The following is a 19,710-nucleotide window of genomic DNA, read 5'->3' as shown; positions in this document are numbered from 1 at the left end:
AATATATCTTAGAGCAGTTTTCTCAACCTCATTTATGTTCTTCAGAAGCATTTTAGTTATTCTATAATTCTCTGTACATTTTAAAATAGATTTGTCAAATTTCTAAAAAAATTTCGAGGGACTTTTGTTGAAATAACTTAGGTTTTATAGATCAATGTAATGATAATTAGCATCTTTATGGTACTGAGTGTTTTGATGCATGAATGAACATGGTTTATCTCCCCATATATTTAGGTTTTCTTTAATATCTTTCAATAACATTTTTATACTTTCTTCAGATCTTATACATATTTTTGTTAAATGTAATTCCAAGTGCCTTATAATTTTTTGCTATTATAAATGATATTTACAAGTAGTTAAAATAAATAACCTGTCCCTTTGTCGGCTTTGAGACCTCCTTCAACAGAAATCAAGAAGGAGCCTCTGAGCTCAGTGCAAGATCAACACTCTGTCCGACTCCATGCCTCCTCTATCAGCAGGAGTGGAGAGGGAACTCTCAAACTTGGAGTAAGAACACACCTCTGCAGGACACCATTGGCAGGAGACAACAGAGTGCCCAAGTACACAGAATAAGACTGCCCATCTACAGGACATGCTTCTGTCAGCAGGAGCCAAATGGGAGATTCTGAACAACACATGTTCCTGGCCTGCTCATCCTTAATCCTGTCTTTCTTCAACACTCATACCTTGTATCTGTGTTCTTTTTAGTGTTTATAAGGAGTTCAGGACTCCCAGTTCATCTGCTCCAGAATTATAATTTTCCCTAAATTTCCTTATATCACTTTTTCTGACCCAATCTCTCCTTATTTCTCCTGACTCCTGAAACTTTTTCTCTGTACTGTTTGCAACTCAAGATTACTGGTCAGCAAAATCCTCTGTATTTTTAACTTCTACTGTGAATGTTACCTTCCCCTTCTGTGATAATGGAAATCTAGAGTTTCCCTAGTTAACAGTTTCTCCTGCAGCCAGTGGGTACTAGTAAATATTTAACAGTCAACTCTTTGGAAGAAGAAACAAACAAACAAAACCCTTGATTTGTTGTTTTTTCCAGTTTCTGTGTTATAAATACATCAAAGTCATTCATCTTCCATCATAATTTGCCAAATGTGGAGTTGGAAATTGATGTCCACAGTCAGCAATTATAAGCCAGTGTGAGCTAGGGGCGCCTGGGTGGGCAGTTGGTTAAGTGTCTGACTCTTGGTTTGGGCTCAGGTCATGATCTCAGGTCCTGGAATCGAGCCCCACAACAGGCTCCACGCTCAGCAGGAGTCTGCTTGGGATTCTCTTTCTCCCTCTCCCTCTGCCTCTCCCGCTGATGTTCTCTCTCTCTCTCTCTATCTCAAATGAATAAATAAATCTTTAAAAAGAATAAGCCAGTATGAGCCAATTCCAGCTCACCCTGTCCTGTAGCATTCTTAAGGGTAACTGTTTTCTCTCCACTCAACCATAACATTGGATGTGGAGTTGAGATAAATGTCGCCTGTGCTTCTCACTTCTGCTTTCAAATCTCCTCTTTCCTTCATCAATACAATCTGCCTTGATTCTCGTATCATCAGATTATCCTACTCACTATAACTTTTAATACAGGCACTTCTCAGGTCATTTTTTTTTTTTTTTGGTAAATTAAAATAAAATCCCTATGACACTGTCACTTTCTTAAAAATGATTTCTGCTATAATTTTTCATGATTTATAATTCTTCATGACTCTGGACTTTCAGTTCCTTGATAGTCTCTGCTTTAGTGATCCTATTCCATTCTCAGTCATTCACTTTCTGGTTATTTCCTAGGCCTTGCTATTGGAGATAGGTGCCATAATTTTTCATTTCTTTTGCTGTTTGAACCTCATCTCCCTAATTCCTGCATGTTGAGGTGTTCCAGAGCTTAGTTCTAGGGTCTCTTCTGTTTGCTGTCACCACTCCGTAGGTGATCTCATCCAGTCTCATGGTTTTATATTACCTATATGTTAACAGCTTCTTAATTCACATCTTATACTGATATCTCTTTCTGAACTCTAGTTTTGTATATCCAACTGCATATTTGACACGTGCAGTTAGATATCAATTCTCTACTGAAGTTCTATCTTCTGGAGTTTTCTCCATCTTAATTAGTGGAAACTCCATTCCTCTAATTACTTAGCCAGAAAACTCTGGAGTTATCCTTGAGTCATTTCTCTCTCACATTTGACATCAGATATGAAAAGAAATTATTTTGAGTCTATTTTTTAAGATGTTATTTATTTATTTGACAGAGAGAGATAGCGAGAGCAAGAACACAAGCAGGGGGAGTTGGAGAGGGAGAAGCAGGCTTTCTGCTGAGCAAGGAGCTCAATGTGGGGCTCGATCCCAGGACCCTGGGATCATGACCTGAGCTGAAGGCAGATGCTTAATGACTGAGTCACCCAGGCGCCCCTGTTTTGGGTCTATCTTTGAAAAATATCCACACTTCCATCTTTCCTTGCTACTAACACTATAATGCTCTCTGTTCTTTAGTTTTTGTTTTCATCATCTGTAGTTTGGATTATTGTAATAGTGTTTTAACTGGCTCTCTGCTTTGTCTTTGTTTTCCTTTGAACATAGCAGCCAGAGTGATTCTCTTAAAACGTAAGTCTGTCCATAACATTTCTCTACTTAATATTTTCTAGTGGCATTCTATCATAAGTGAAATTGTTATGGCCTCTGATGCTTTACATGATGTGGCCTTGTTTTAACTCTCTGACCTCATTTCCTGCTATTCTTCCATCTTTGACTCAACTGTGGCCACACTAGCCACTTACCTGTTTGTAGAACACTCTACACATGCACCTGCCTTTATGATTTTTACTTGAGGTTTCCTCTGCCTGCGTTCTTCCCTCAGACATCCAAATGGCTCATCCCCTCATTTCCTTTAACTCTTTAATAAAATATCTCCTTATAAAGAGAGTTCTATAGCCACCCAATCTACATTTCACCAATCTAAATTTTAATGCTGCCCCTCATTCCCTAATCCTTTCTCAGTCTCTTTCCTGCCTTTTTCCCCCTCCATACATGTCTTACATATTTTTCTCTTACGTATCTGTGTTTTCCTTTCTCATTCTCTTTCCTGCTTTTTCCCCCCTCCATACATGTCTTACGTATCTTTCTCTTACATATCTGTGTTTTACTTATTATTAACTTGCTTATTGTACCTCTTCTCATCTAGAATGTAAGCTCCATAAAAGCAGGGATATTTATGTTTTATTTACTGATACATTCCCAGTGCCAAAAGCGTGACTGGCAAATAGTAAGTATCCATAAATATTTGTATTTGAATGAATGTATAAATGAAAAAAAAATGTTACTTGCTGTTAGACATGCTGTAGACATAAAAGTGATTACTCTAAGTTGAACTTAAATATAGTGACCTTGCTAAAGTTTCCCTTTCAAAAGTTTGTCTCTGTTTTTTTTATTATTGTTTAAAATGATATCATCTATGAATAATGATGGTTGTGATTTTCCTTTTCCAAACCTGCAAAATTTTATGTATATTTATCTTTGTGCATGGTCTAAGACCTCTAGAAAGATGTTGAATAAAAGTAGTTGGAGTAGGCATTCTTTTTCTGTTCTTGATTTTATTTATTTTTTTATTTTTTTTAAAGATTTTATTTATTTATTTGAGACAGAGAGAATGAGAGAGACAGAGAGCACATGAGGGGGGGAGGGTCAGAGGGAGAAGCAGGCTCCCTGCCGAGCAGGGAGCCTGATGCGGGACTCGATCCAGGGACTCCAGGATCACGACCTGAGCCGAAGGCAGTCGCTTAACCAACTGAGCCACCCAGGCGCCCTTTTTCTGTTCTTGATTTTAAAGGGAATGAATCTGATGTTTCAACATGAGCAAATAATATTAATTATAAGCCTTTGGTAGATATTCTTTATCAGGCTAAAAAAGTTAACCTTTACTTCCATGTTTGCTAAGTTTGTTTATTTGTGCTTTATCATGAGTTAGTGTTAATTTTGGTAAAAATAAATGAATGGTAATTTTTTTATCATGTTCATGTGTTAAAATTTATTTTATTATGAATGAATATTGAATTTTCTGCTTTTGAGATGATTTTCTCCATTAATATTTTAATGTGGTAAGTAACAGAATTTCTAATGTAAGCATTCTCTTTCACTCTTGGGATAAAACTGAACTTATTCATTATATGTTATCTGATTCATATATCATTGGATCTAATTCACTGTTTTTTTAAGGATGCTTGCTTCTATTTTATGAATAAAATTGGCCTTTAATTTCTCCTTTTAGTCACTGTCTACTTATAACTTTAGTATAATTGAATGAGGTGGGGACTATTTCCTATTTATTTATTCATATATTTTAATTTAAATTCTAGTTAACATGCAGTGTAACAATAGTTTCAGGTGTAGAATTTAGTGATCCAACACTTGCATACAACATCTGGTGCTCATCACAAGTGTACTCCTTATGCCCCATCATTTATTTCACTCATCTCTGCACCAGCCTCCCCTCTGGTAAAACCATGTTTGTTCTTTATTAGTTAAGAGTCTGTTTCTTGGTTTTCCTCTCTCTTTTTCCCAGTGTGATCATTTGTTTCCTAAATTTCACATATGAGTGAAATCATTTGTCTTTCTCTGACTGACTTATTTTGCTTAGCATAATACTTTCTACCTCCATCCATGTCATTGCAACTGGCAAGGTTTCATTCTTTTTTATGGCTGAGTAATACTATATATATATATATATATATATATATATATATATATATATATATATACACACACACACACACATATATATACATTTTTCTTTATCCATTCATCAGTTGATGGGTATTTGAGCTCTTTCCATAATTTGGCTGTTGTTGATAACACTGCTATAAACATCAGAGTGCATATATCTCTTTGAATTAGTATTTTTGTGTTCATTGGGTAAATACTTAGTAGTGTGATTGCTGGATCGTAGGGTAGTCCTATTTTTAACTTTTTGAGGAAACTCCATACTGTTTTCCAGAGTGACTACACCAGTTTGCATTCCTACCAACAGTATAAGAGCATTCCCCTTTCTACACATCCTCGCCAACACCTGTTACTTCTTATGTTATTAATATTAGCCATTCTGACTGGTGTGAGGTTATATCTTGTAGTTTTGATTTGTATTTCCCTGATGAGGGATGTTGAACGTAGCTTCATGTGTTTGTTGGCCATCTGTATGTCTTTAGAAAAATGTCTATTCATGTCTTCTCCCCATTTTTATTTATTTTTTAAAAATATTTTATTTATTTGGGGGGGAGAGGGAGAGAGAACATGAATGGGGGAGGGGTAGAGGGAGAAGAGGAAGCAGGCTTCCCGCTGAGCAGGGAGCCCAATGAGGGGCTCAATCCCAAGACCCCAGGATCATGCCTGAGCTGAAGGCAGATGCTTAACTGATTGAGCCACCCAGGTGCCCCTTCTCCCCATTTTTAATTGGATTATTCAGTTTTTGGATGTTGCCTTTTATAAGTTCTTTATATATTTTGGATACTAATCATTTATTAGATACTTCATTTGCAAATATCTTCTCCCATTCTGTAGGTTTCCTTTTACTTTTGTTGATTGTTTCCTTTGTTGTGCAGAAGCTTTTTATTTTGATGAAGTCCCAATAGTGTATTTTTGCTTTTGTTTCCCTTGCCTCAGGAGACATATCTAGAAGGAAGTTGCTATGGCCGATATCATGTGTTCTCCTCTAGGATTTTTATGGTTTCAGGTCTCACAGTAGTTTTTCATCCATCTCAGATTTATTTTTGTTTATGGTGTAGGATGTGGTCCAGTTTCATTCTTTTGCATGTTGCTGTCCAATTATCTTAACACCAGTTGTTGAAGAGACTGTATTTTTTCCATTGGATATTCTTTCCTACTTTTTTGAAGTTTAGTTGACCATAGTTTTGGGTTCCTTTCTGGCTTTTCTATTCTGTTCTATAGATCTATGTGTCTGTTTTTGTGCCAGTACCATACTGTTCTGTTCACTACAGCTTTATAATATAACTTGAAGTCCAGGAATTGTGAAGCCTCCAGCTTTGCTTTTCTTTTTCAAGGTTGCTTTGGCTATTTGGGGTCTTTTGTGGTTCCATACAAATTTTAGGATTGTTTGTTCTAGCTTTGTGAAAAATGTTGTTGGTATTTTGATAAGGATTTCATTAAATGTGTAGATTACTTTGGGTAGTATAGACATTTTAACAATATTTTTCATCCAATCCATGAGCATAGAATGTTTTCCCATTTCTTTGTGTCTTCTTTAATTTCTTTCATCAGTGTTTTATAGTTTTTAGAGTACAGGTCTTTCACCTCTTTGGTTAGGTTTATTCCTAGGTATCTTATGATTTAATGCAATTGTAAATGGGATTGATTCCTTGATTTCTCTTTCTGATGCTTCATTATTGGTGTATAGAATTGCAAATGATTTCTTATGTTGATTTTGTGTTCTGTGTCTTTCCTGAATTTGGTTATCAGTTCTATCAGTTTTTTGGTGGAGTCTTTGGGGTTTTCTATATAGAGTATCATGTCATCTGCAAATAGTGAAAGTTTGACTTCTTTCTTGCCAATTTGTATGCTTTTTATTTCTTTCTTTGGTTTGATTTCTGTGGCTAAGACTTCCAGTGCTACGTTAAATAATGATGGTGAGAGTGGACATCCCTGTCTCGTTCCTGACCATAGAGGAAAAGTTCTCAGTTTTTCCTCATTGAGGATGATATTAGCTGTGGTTTTTTCATATATGGCCTCTGTTATGTTGAGGTATGCTCCCTCTAATCGTACTTTGTTGAGGTTGTGTTTTTTTGTTTTTTTTTTTTATCGTGGGATATTGTACTTGGTCAAACGCTTTCTCTGCATCTATTGAAAGGATCATATGGCTCTTATCCTTTCTTTTATTAATGTGGTTTGTTGCGTGGATTGATTTGCAAATATTGAACAACGCTTGCATCCCTGGAATAAATTCCACTCGTTTTTTTTTTTTTTTAAGATTTTATTTATTTATTTGCGAGAGAGAGAATGAGAGACAGAGAGCATGAGAGGGAGGAGGGTCAGAGGGAGAAGCAGACTCCCCGCCGAGCAGGGAGCCTGATGCGGGACTCGATCCCGGGACTCTGGGATCATGACCCGAGCCGAAGGCAGTCGCTCAACCGACTGAGCCACCCAGGCGCCCTTAAATTCCACTCGTTTGTGGAGAATGATTCTTTTAATGTATTGTTGGATATGGTTTGCTACTGTTTTTTTTTTTTTTTAAAGATTTTATTTATTTATTTGACAGAGAGACACAGCAAGAGAGGGAACACAAGCAGGGGAAGTGGGAGAGGGAGAAGCAGGTTTCCTGCTGAGCAGGGAGCCCAATGCGAGGCTAGATCCCAGGACCCCGGGATCATGATCAGAGCTGAAGGCAAATGCTTAATGACTGAGCCACCCAGGTTTGCTCCTATTTTATTGAGATTTTTGCATCCGTGTTCATCAGGAATATGGGCCTGTAGTTCTCTTTTTTAGTGGAGTCTTTATCTGGTTTTGGTATCAGGTAATGCTGGCCTCATAGAATGAATTTGGAAGTTTTCCATCCTTTTCTAGTTTTTTGGAATAATTTGAGAAGAATAGGTATTAACTCTTTTAAGTGTTTGGTAGAATTCTACTTTGAAGCCATCTGGCTCTGAACTTTTGTTTGTTTGGAGATTTTTGATTACTGTTTCAATTTCTTTGTTGGTTATCAGTCTGTTCAAATTTTCTATTTCTTCCTGTTTCAGTTTTCGTAGTTTTATATATTTCTAGGAATGTATCCATTCTTCCAGGTTATCCAATTTGTTAGCATATAGTTTTTCTTAATTTTCTCTTATAATTTTTTGTATTTCTGTGGTGTTGGTTGATATTTCTCCTCTCTTATTTGTAATTTTATTTATCTGGGTCTTTTCTCTTTTATTTATGATAAATGTGGCTAGGGGTTGATCAATTTCATTAATTTTTTCAAAGAACCAGCACCTGGTTTCATCGATCTGTTCTATTGGTTTTGTTTGTTTGTTTCCATATCATTTATTTCTGCCCTAATCTTTATTTTTTCCCTTCTTCTGCTGCCATTAGGCTTTATTTGTTGTTCTTTTTCTAGCTTCTTTAGGTGTAAGGTTAGGTCATTTGTTTAAGATTTTTCTTGCTTTTTTTTTTTTTTAAAGATTTTATTTATTTATTTGACAGAGAGAGACACAGTGAGAGAGGGAACACAAGCAGGGGGAGTGGGAGAGAGAGAAGCAGGCTTCCCGCTGAGCAGGGAGCCCGATGTGGGGCTCGATCCCAGGACCCTAGGATCATGACCTGAGCCAAAGGCAGACGCTTAACGACTGAGCCACCCAGGTGCCCCTTTCTTGCTTCTTAAGGTAGGCTTAAGGTATTGCTATGTAGTTCCCTCTTAGGACTGCTTTTGCTGCATCCAAAGGTTTTGGACCATTGTGTTTTCATTTTTCATTTCTTTCCATCTATTTTTTAATTTCCTCTTTGATTTCTTAGTTGACCTATTCATTGTTTAGTAGTATGTTGTTTAACCTCCATGTGTTTGTGGTCTTTCCAATTTTTTTCTTGTGGTTGACTTCATGTTTTATGGCATTGTGGTCAGAAAATATGCATGATATGATCTCAATCTTTTGGAGATAGAAATCTGTATTTTTATTTTAAATCAACTTTAATAATCAATACTATATTTATTTCCTCCTGGTATTTTTATGCATATATTTATACACATATATAAAGTATATATTTAAGTAAATGAAATTGGAGTAACATTTTATATAGTTTTTTCCAGTAAAAATCCTAATATATTTGACACATTTTATATACAGTCTTGTACATTCATTTTTTACATAGCATAAGCATTTCTCATGACTATATATTCTTCAGAAAACTAGATTTGATGTCTTTATAATGCTTCATTATTTGTATATTTCATAACATATTTATCTCCTAGTATCTACTCATTTTGGTTCTTAACATTGTTTTGATTTCAAATAATCCCATGAAGCCATCTTTGTAAATAAAACTCTGTTCATGTCTTTGATTATTTCCTTGGGACAAGCTTAAAGAATTGACATTATTGGGTCAAACATTATAAATAAGTATTTGTTCTAGAATTTGTTTTGAAAGTGAAACATAAAGAAATTCTCTTTAAAAAGCCTCTTTAAAAAAATAAAAACTTATTTTACTGTACTTTGTATATGTATTTTATTGTACACATTTTTTCTTTACCTCAAATTTTTCTTTTTCTAGTAATACTTTGTCTTGTGGTCTGTTTTCTATTACATAGCTACTTCTTTCTTTGATTAGTATTTACTAGGTACATCTTTTCATTCCTTTATTTTCAACATTTTTGTGTTATGTTTAGTTGTTGTCTCTAGTGAAAAATAACATATAGATGATAATCTCTTTTATTTATCTGGTAATTTTGCTCATTTACATTTATTTGTTTTACACCTTTTGTGATTATTGATATATCACCTACCATCTTTTTTTGTGTGTTACATTCATCTTTTCATACTTTTATTTCTCATTCCTTGCTTTAAAATACATTGATTTTTTTACCATGTATTTTTCCTTTTTTTTTTTTTTTTGCTGTTGACCCTTAAAAGTTTAACATGCATATATAATACAATCTAAAATTAATTACTTGAATAATGCAAAGATCTTCAAACTTTTTAACTCTGAATGAAACATTCCCAGTTTACATATATTTTTGGTCTGGCATTTAGTTCTGTTTTTTTTTAACATAACAAAATAGACAATATTCTTGTTATTTTATAAAGGCAATTTCTAAAGATAATGCTTATGTAGATATATTTACAAATTTATTTCATTTTTCTGACTGCTGTTAAGGTTTCTACTTTGTCTTTTTTGTCCAGTAGTTTGTTCATAATAGGTATACTATTATTTGATTTTCCCATGGAATATGTTATGATTCCTGTATTTGGGTAGCATGTCTTTTGTCATATCTTAAATATTCTACTCATTATTGCAGTTAAATATTGCCTTTCCTGCATTTATAAAAAAATTTGTTCTATCCAGTGCTGCAATTAGATATAGGTTATGCTGTCTCATTCTGTCCTCCATATTTCTTAACTTCTTCAAATTTTCTATTTCCTTATCTCCCTGTGCTGCATTCTCAGAAATTTCTTCATTCTTCTAGCTTTCTCTCTATATATGTTGAATTTCTTTAAAAATCTGTCCTTGTGTTTTTATATTTTTAGTTTTATACTTCTGAAGGCTACATTTGGTTTTTTAAAGACTATTCTTGATAATTATTGCTAGCTTCTTGTTGCTTGCACTTGTGTGTATCCTTTTTTTTTCTTTAAATGTTACTAAGATTCTACTTCTCTGTCTTATGTTGGTCCTCAAGCTTAGTCTCAGGATTGCAGTTCTGGTTTTGGCATTTGTCATCATAGCAACCCATCTTTTACATATGTTTGCTGCTAATAGCTTATATATATATATATAAACTGTTTTTCCTGATTTTTGCCTTAGCTCATGTTGAGTGCAACAATGTAATAAAATTATGTTTTACTTAGGTTTTAGTTGTGTTTTAGTGGAAAAAATTTTCCCAAAGTATGTAATCATATATTGCTGCAATCAAAAGTGCAGTATTTAATTTTAGTAATTATGATTCTTTTTTTTTTGATAGGTCTTTTGAGAGAATATAAGTAAATGGTAATCTATTTTTGATCTGTGAAGTAAAATAATAACAAATTTAAATGCTTTATATTTTGTATTCCATGGATAATCTCATCTTTTCATTAGAGTTGTCCTAGAAAGGATGAGAGGAGAAAAAAAGATGACTTTGGGAAGTACATCTATTTAGTTTAGGGTCTGTAAGTGTTTAAGTAATGTCAAAAAGGAGCTTTAAATTTGGCTAACAAGAGGCATAATGTGAAATAAAATTATAGGTAATCAAAAGGCAGCTTGCCTTATGTTCAACTTCTTTCAACTAATGGCAAAAGAATAGTGGATTAGTCTATCAGGTATATAGTATTAGTATATTTTGTGTATTAGCATATAGTAGATTATAGATACCATTTTCTCAACATTTTTCAGTAATTTTCTATTTCCAATTTTTTTAAACTTTTTCTCATGAATCAGATAGTGGAGGCTTAGTAGTAGAAGAATAGATTTATAAGCTGCATGCAGTTACTTTATTATTTCATCTCTCATTGGAGGTTTATTCAATACATGCATGTGGGAGTTAGTGGGTAGGAATGGGGAAGAATGGAAGAATCTTGGTTTTGAGGATTTCACATGTTAGATCAAATGGTTTTTATACTCAGGAAGAAAAATAATTTTATTTTCTTGATTCTAAACTGCCGGCTTTGGCATGTAAGTTCATATGTACTATGTGAAAGGTAATGGAGTATCAAAATATTTTATTTAAGCATATATTAATGTTTATAATTTAGATTTAGGTAACTTATGAGTTAATTTTATGAACTAAAATAATTCAAAGCATTGGATTTTAGTTTTTAGCATATAAATTATCTTAATTTAATTATTTATCTTAATTTAATTAATAAATTATATCATAATAAAATATTAGATAAATAAAACACCAAATTTAATATTTAGGTAACATTTACTTATCAGATAGAAAATTAAGTTATAAATTAGCATATTCACTAAGAAAATTTGGCATTTATTTAATGGCTATAAGACAATTTTTTAATATTAAATACCTTTTAAGACTTTTTTGGGCAAAATTTTAGGTTCACAGAAAAACTGAAAGAAAGGTACACAGCTTTCCCATATATTTCCTGTCACAACACATGTGTAGCCTCTCCCATTATCCATCATCCTCAATGTGAGTGGTATGGTTGTTAAAACCAGTGAACCTACATTGACACATCATAATTGGCCAAGTCCGTAGTTACGTTATGGTTTACTCTTGGTGTTGTATATTATATAGGTTTGACAAATGTATAATGACATGTATCTATCATCATAGTATCATACATAGTATTTTTACTGCCATAAAAAATTCTTTGTGCTCCACGTATTTATCCCTCCCTCCCCAAACCCCTGGCCACCACTGGTCTTTTTACTGTCTCTATAGTTTTTCCTTTTCCAGAATGTCATGTAGTTGCAATCATACAGTATGTAGCCTTTTTTAATTGGCTTCTTTCACTTAATAATATCCATTTAAGGTTCCTTCATGTCTTTCCATAGCTTGATAGCTCATTTATTCCTAGTGCTGAATAATACTCCATTTTCTGTATATATTACAGTTTATTTATCCATTCACCCATGGAGGGACATCTTGGTTACTTCCAAATTTTGGCAATTATTAATAAAGTTGTTATAAACATTCATGTGCAGGTCTTGTGTGACATAAGTTTTCACTTCCTTTGGGTAAATATCAAGGTCATGACTGTTGGATTGCATGGTAAGAGTGTATTTATTTTTCTAAGAAACTGGTAAAATATTTTCCAAAATGGCTATACCATTTTGCATTTCTACCAGCATAGAATAAGAGTTCCTGTTGCTCCATCAGCATTTGGTGATGTCAGTGTTCTGGATTTTGGCCATTCTAAGTAGTGCATAGTGGTATCTCATTGTTTTAATTTGCTTTTTCCTGATGACATATGGAATATGTTTTCATATGCTTATTTGCCATCTGTATATGTTATTTTGTGAGGGATCTGTTAATGTCATAGGTTTATTTAATTGGGTTGTTTGTTTTCTTATTGTTGAGTTTTAAGAGTTCTTTGTATATTTTGGAGAACAGTTTTTTTTTTATCAGATGTGTGTTTTGCAAATATTTTTCCTCAGTCTGTGGCTTATCTTCTTATTCTCTTCACATTGTCTTTTGCAGAGCAGAAGTTTTTAATTTTAATGAAATCAAGTCTTTTTTTCATGGATCATACCTTTCTTGTGTCTGAAAAAGCATGGCCATACCCAAGATCATCTAGGTTTTTTCTTTTGTTATCTTTTAGGAGTTTTATAGTCTTGCATTTTACATTTAGGTCTACTATGAACCATTTTGAATTAATTTGTGTGAAGGGTACAGTGTCTATGTATAGATTCTTTTTTTGTTTTGTTTTGTTTTTTGCACGTGGATGTCCAGTTGTCTTAGCACCATTTGTTGAAAAGATTGTCGTTACTCCATGGTATTGCCTTTGCTCCTTTGTCAAAGATGAGTTGGCTGCATTTATGTGTGTGTATTGATCTATTTGTTTCTTTTGTGAATACCATACTATTTTGATTATTGTAGCTTTACAGTAAGTGTTGAAGTTAGGTAGTATCAGTCTTCCAACTTTGCTGTTTTTCTTCAATGTTGTGTTTGCTATTCTGGGTCTTTTGCTTCTCTGTATTAATTTTGGAATTAGTTTTTCAATAACTACAAAATACCTTGCCTGAGTTTTGAATGGTGTTGCATTAAAGCTAAAGATCAATTATAAAAAAAAAATTGTTATAATTTCTTCCTTAAGTGTTTGGAAGAGTTTACCGGTGGAACCCATCTGATTGTGCTGCTTTCTGTTTTGGAATATTATTAATTATTGATTTGATTTATTTAATACATATAGGCCTATTCAAATTGATGTTTTTGTGTCAGTTTGGCAGATATGTCTTTCAAGGAATTGTTTTATTTCATCTAGGTTTTCTATTTGTTGAGCATAGAGTTGTTTGTATTAATTTTTATTACCTTTTTAATGTCCATGGGATCTGTAATGATGTCCTGTTTCATTTCATTTAGTAATTGTGTCCTCTCTTGTTTTTTTCTTAGCTTATTAAAGACTTATCATCATTATTCATCTTTTAAAAGAACCAATTTTTGGTTTTGTTGATTTTCTCTATTGATTTCCTTTTTTTTTTTTTAATTTCAGTGCTCTAATTCTTACTTCTTCTGCTTATGTGGGATTTAGTTTGCTCTTTTTTTTTCTAGTTTTCTAAGGAAGTTTAGGTGATTCATTTTAATTCTTTTTCTTTTTAATATATGCATTTAATGTTATTATTTCTTTCTAAGCATTCCTTTCACTACATCCTACAAACTTTGATAAGGTATTTTCAAATTTCATTTAGTTTAAAATATTTTAAAAATTCTCTTGATATTTCTTCTTTGACTCATGCATTATGTAGAAGTGTGTTGTTTAACCTCCATATATTTTGGGATTTTTTCAGATTACTAATTTGTTTTGAAGACATACTGTGTGCTGGTTGACTTTGGCATAGCAGTGAATAAATCAAACACAGTTCCTGCCTGTATTTGGCATATATTCTGTCTTAGAATCTAGCAATTGAGAGGGAAATAATTACAAAGCAATTATTGAAATTTCTTGGATGAAGAAATTAGAGTAATGTTAAAGGAGCACAGAGAAGCATACAAGTCATCTACATTTGAGGGATCCCAGAAGGTTTTCTGCATTAAGTGACAACTAGGCTGAGGCCTGGGGGATTAATAGAGCAAGCTAGGTAAAGAAGAGGAGAAATTCTGGTAGCATATGCAAAGACCTAGAGGTCAGCCCCAAACTTTTCAGTGTAGCTAGGAAAGCATGCAAAGAGCATGCAATGTCCACAGCTGACCTTGGCCAGGCCATGGAGGCCTTTTGAAGCCATGCTGAACAGTTAACACTTTATCCCAAGATAACCCCTCAGACTCCCACTGAAGAGGCTGTGCTTAGGAACTTTGTATCTGAAAAGATCATTTTTTAGCTCATAAAAATTAAGTTAAAGTGGAGCAAATCTGGAAGCAGTGATGCTAGGTCAGGGATAAATGCAGTTTCTAGGTAAGAGATGGGTACAGTTTGGCTAAAAAAAGTAACAGTGTAGGTAGAGGAGTTGACAGATTTGATACTTAGGAGGCAAACTGTGGGTCTTCTTGGTTGGATTACTTATGTAGTTGGTGTGTGAGAACAAGAGAGGAAATTCCAAATATTTTGGCTTAGGTAGCAGAATTAACAGTGTTCTCATTCACTGGAAAAGAAGAGCAGGAGGAAGGGAGGATTTTGGAAGAAAGAATATTAGTTGGTTTGTGACATGATGAAATTTGGGTGTCTGTGAAACATCTGAGTAAAGCTGCCTAGTTGACTGTTATATACATGGGACTGGAGATCAAGGTAATAGAGAAACCTCAGAATCTTTGTGGTATGATGAAATAAAGGGCCTCCATTGCTATGAGAGAGGAGGGCCTATGGGTTGGGGGACTCGTTCCAATTATGGCAGAAAACTAAAGGCAGTGCTTTGTGAAGTTGTTGAGGACATAGAGTTTGTTAACCACAAAATAGGAATGACCAGAAGATGCAGTGAGAAGGTTGATCAAACATGAAAGAGGATGATGAGGTGAAGAGAAGAATAGAAGGCCAGAAGGGGCACACATCTCAAGTGGCCACATGGATGAGCAGAACATCATACGTAGTGAGTTTGCTGTCCTGAAGTTGTCCGAAAACATCAGTACCAGAAGCCCCTTACTTAATGGGGAAGCAGGGTGGTAGTGAGGGGAAGGGAAGTGGGAGAGACTTTAAGTCCTTTCAGGATTCTGAATAAGTTATATTTCCAAAGGCCTAGTCTGTAGTAGAGGGGGAGACTTGGAATATAGCCTAATTTTGTCACATACCCATGAATTGTCTGTGAGCCATATACTTCTGTTTACACAGATTCTCAGAATACATTAAGGGCCAGATCTTTGTGTGATGAGGCTCTGAAGTAGTCATTATTATCATTTGAGCAAATAGTTAATTCTTTATTTAGGTGGCAATATATGTGTTAAAAATACACAATTAGGGCGCCTGGGTGGCTCAGTCGTTAAGCGTCTGCCTTCGGCTCAGGTCATGATCCCAGGGTCCTGGGATCGAGTCCCACATCGGGCTCCCTGCTCAGCGGGAAGCCTGCTTCTCCCTCTCCCACTCCCCCTGCTTGTGTTCCTGCTCTAGCTCTCTCTCTGTCAAATAAATAAATAAAATCTTTAAAAAAAAAAAAATACACAATTATTGGGGCACCTGGGTGGCTCAGTCAGTTAGGTGACTGCCTTCAGCTCAGGTCATGTTCTCAGGGTCCTGGAATTGAGCCCCACATCGGGCTCCCTGCTCAGCAGGGAGTCTGCTTCTTCTCCCTTTGCCATGTCCCCCAGCTTGTGCTCTCTGCCTCTCTCTGTCAAATAAATAAAATCTTTAAAAAGATACACAATTATTGCACAGTTAAGCATATGCATTGCTTATTTTGGTTTTGCAAAAATGGGACCATATATATCATGCCTAATTTGGAAACACCTTTTTCACTTAATGTGTTTTCATGTGAGTAAAGGTATACTTGGTTCTTATTTAAATCAAAGATCTTTCTTTCCAATGTAGTGTTTTTTTTTTCTTTTTAACAAAGAGTGAACTTTGAAATTCATTGTTCAATTGTTAAATGGCTAGGAATTGGTAAAAAGACATGATGTAGAGCAGTAAAATTTCTTATTATTTAAATAAATTTGATAGTATTATTTTAATTTTGATTTTCAGTGCTTCATCTGTTTTAGAAGAATGCATTGGTAAATCAGACATGATATCAAATTAAAATTTGATTTCTTGGATTTCTTATAGTGCATGTATCTATTTTAAATTATTAAAATAATTTGAAGGAAATTATTCATTTGAGTGTTAATTATAATTATTACATTATATTATGAAACACAAGTTCAAATAATACTTTTTGTGGTTATATTGACACAGAGGGAAATGCCACAGTAATCTATAAATTGTGCATTATGTTTTGTTTCTCTGAAATTAGATTATTTGGTAATTCAGAGCTGTCCTGTGGACTATTACTGAGCACAGATAAGAAGGAATAAGTAATATTTTAATAGTTTGTAGTATGTGCCCAGGACTGAATTACATGCTTAGCATATATTATCTCATTTTAATTTTTCAAATAATTTCTATTTTAGAAATAAGCTCCTCTGTAAAGAATATAAAACTTAGTTGGAAATATACCCTTACATACCAGTAGTCCCCACAAGTATGTGATTATTTTATCTAACTATATTATATAATATGTATATTAAGTATGTACATTTAGTTGGCTTCAGAGGCATATTATTTTATGTATAAACATAACATACAAATTATAAAATATATTATAGTTTTGCACATTATGCATACACTGTTAAACATGCATATACATATGTATGCCACACACACACACACACACACACACACACACACACTATTGTATCAAGAGCATCCTCTGCTTTTGCAAGAACTGACACCCCTGAAGGATGATCCCAACTCATTTTAGGAGATTTTCAGGATGTGGTCTGAGGGGTTTTTAGGAAGAGGTCCAATGTATTTTTCCAACTTCCTTTGTGCTTCTGTTTTTCAAGTTTGCTGTTATGCCGGGCGTTTGGGTTTTTTGCTGTTAAATATTTTTTTTTTAAAGATTTTATTTATTTATTTGACAGAGAGAGACACAGCGAGAGAGGGAACACAAGCAGGGGAAGTGGGAGAGGGAGAAGCAGGCTCCCCACAGAGCAGGGAGCCCGATGTGGGACTCGATCCCAGGACCCCGGGATCATGACCTGAGCCGAAGGCAGTCGCTTAACCAACTGAGCCACCCAGGCACCCAGCTGTTAAATATTTTTGAGTGTTTTACTTACTCATGGGTTAAAAAAAAGAAAAAAATGAATTGTACAGAAGAGCTTATAAATACCCTATACTCCTTTTAGCTACCTCAAATTTTGCCTTTGAGAGACATTTATCTTTAAATATTTGTATTTGTGCTTCTTTTTGTAGTTAACTCTCATTTCTTACTAATATTCCCATATTTTATTTTTGAATTTACCAGCTTCGGATGTTATCTATTGACTTCCTGATATGTTGGTTGAAAATTTAGGTCATTTACTATTTTAACCTTCTTGTTCCTCTCTTGATATAGTTATATCACTATCTAGTTTTCCTTATAAATGGAATAAAATACTTAGAGTAGCTGATATACTTCAACCTTATGTTTAGCTTCATGAAATGGAGTATCTCGTGTATTTCCTTTGTAAGATCACACTATTACAGCTCCTCTCCATTCTTTTACCTCTCATTCTCCCTTCTATTTCCTAAAATCTGTCAGCAGTGATTTTATATTTTTTTAAGATTGGTAACATTTGCATTCTAATCTGCAACCAGTTTTTAAATCTTTTGTGCTCTGTCTCTAGGTTGTTTATAAAAATTGAACATTAGTGAACTCCACTTACATTGCTATCATGATGTAAATATATTTTTTTTAATAGAGCCATACAGTGTTTTGTGAATACGTATTTTTTTTTCTTTATTTTAAAGCTTTGGGGCTACTCAAAATAGAATGTCCACACATAGGGTCCTGTTTTCACACCCCAGTGAATACTCCAAATTGAGCCAGGTATTAGTTTTCTTTTTAGAAAAAAAGAAGCATTAGCATGCTGTTTGTTTGTTTGTTTGTTTTTGGCATAGATTTTCCACTTAAATCTGTAATTACCTTTCTAGTTTCCTGTAGGAAGAAGAAATGTATACTTATTTTCTGTACTTCTAATATTTATTATGTCTATTGCCTGGAGTACATTACATTTTTCTTTTGAAGACCCCTGATTTTCTGTTCTAATGACAATTGGTTTTTTATATTTGGACACTGACTTTCCAATGCAATTTTCATTTTTTTTTAAGTTGCTTTTTGCATTTGTATTTCCTCTTGTTCTGTTCCTTTATTATGTCCTAAAGTTTTTCTTAACTCTCAATCATGTCATATTATTTATTTAGTGAAATCTGTTCTCCACACACTCTGATTTCAGCATTTTCCTGGAGATCTTTCTTCCAGCCCTGTCAGGAGTGGTTACTGATGGTTACTCTCTAGGTCTGCAGCCCAGATGTCATCCTGATATTTCCATTTGCTGCTTTCTTGGGTGGATATTTTGTTTCCTTTTTACTGGGGTTCATTTTCATTTTGCTAATGTACTTTCTTACGTAACTTCTTTTTTTTTTTTAAGATTTTATTTACTTATTTGGCAGAGAGATAGAGAGAGAGCACAAGTAGGCAGAGTGGCAGGCAGAGGGAGAGGGAGAAGCCGGCTCTCCACTGAGCAGGGAGCCGGACATGGGGCTTGATCCCAGGACCCCAGGATCATGACCTGAGCCGAAGGTAGCTGCTTAACCAGCTGAGCACTCAGGTGCCCCTCTTATATAACTTCTCAAGAAAATATGCAATTTTTACTAATCTAAATTTTGACCAAAGATGAAATTCCGAATTGAAAAAATTTTGGCTGAGAACTTTGAAAGAATTGATCTGCTGTGTTCTAGCATTCAATGATGCTAATAGTGAGTCTGAAACCAATCTAATTCTCTTTCCTTTTATGATTCTTGGTTTTCTGAAATTTCACTATAATAAGACTAGATGCTAGTTTTTTTTTTTCCTTTTTAAGTCAAGTTACCACTCACTAGGTAATTTGATTTTGTAGTCTTGTGTCTGAGAAATATATTTTACATTTTTATCTGTTCTCTTTTGCTGGAACTCTTAGTTGTTTGTTAGTCTTCCTATATTAATCCTCTGTTTCACTTATACTTTCTCTTATACTCCATAACTTCATTTCTACTGAAAATTTTTATTTTGAGAATGAAACATTTGATTTCAGTTAGTTCTTTCTTGTTTTGTAATTTTTTCCATGGCCTTTTATTCTTGCTTAGTTGATCTTAATGAATGCAATATATTCTTCAGGGTAATTAGATTTTATTAATTAGATCTTTAGATCCTGGCACTACTCTTTTA

The 19,710-nt window shown here is 34.1% G+C and overlaps 1 protein-coding gene across 7 annotated transcripts in view; it reads left to right on the top strand.

Moving 5' to 3' along the window:
* Positions 1-19,710, top strand: part of SPAG16 (sperm associated antigen 16) — a 127,133-nt gene that overhangs the window by 81,372 nt on the left and 26,051 nt on the right. For 5 of the 7 annotated variants that reach the window (XM_081813673.1, XM_081813669.1, XM_081813671.1 and 2 more), the window contains one exon: positions 393-4,252. The exons of 1 other annotated variant lie outside the window; for it this stretch is intronic. In XM_081813673.1, coding sequence (XP_081669799.1) covers positions 393-629 — 237 coding nt within the window. In that variant the 3' untranslated portion in view covers positions 630-4,252. Of the gene's footprint in view, positions 1-392; positions 4,253-19,710 lie in introns of those variants that run through there. One more of the 7 variants, XM_081813672.1, reaches the window with a different exon arrangement.

This window comes from Leptonychotes weddellii, chromosome 3, assembly GCF_054177405.1.
Source record: "Leptonychotes weddellii isolate Sample4059 chromosome 3, ASM5417740v2, whole genome shotgun sequence".
Classification (NCBI taxonomy): Eukaryota; Metazoa; Chordata; class Mammalia; order Carnivora; family Phocidae; genus Leptonychotes; species Leptonychotes weddellii.
This window is presented reverse-complemented; position numbering and strand designations above follow the sequence as displayed.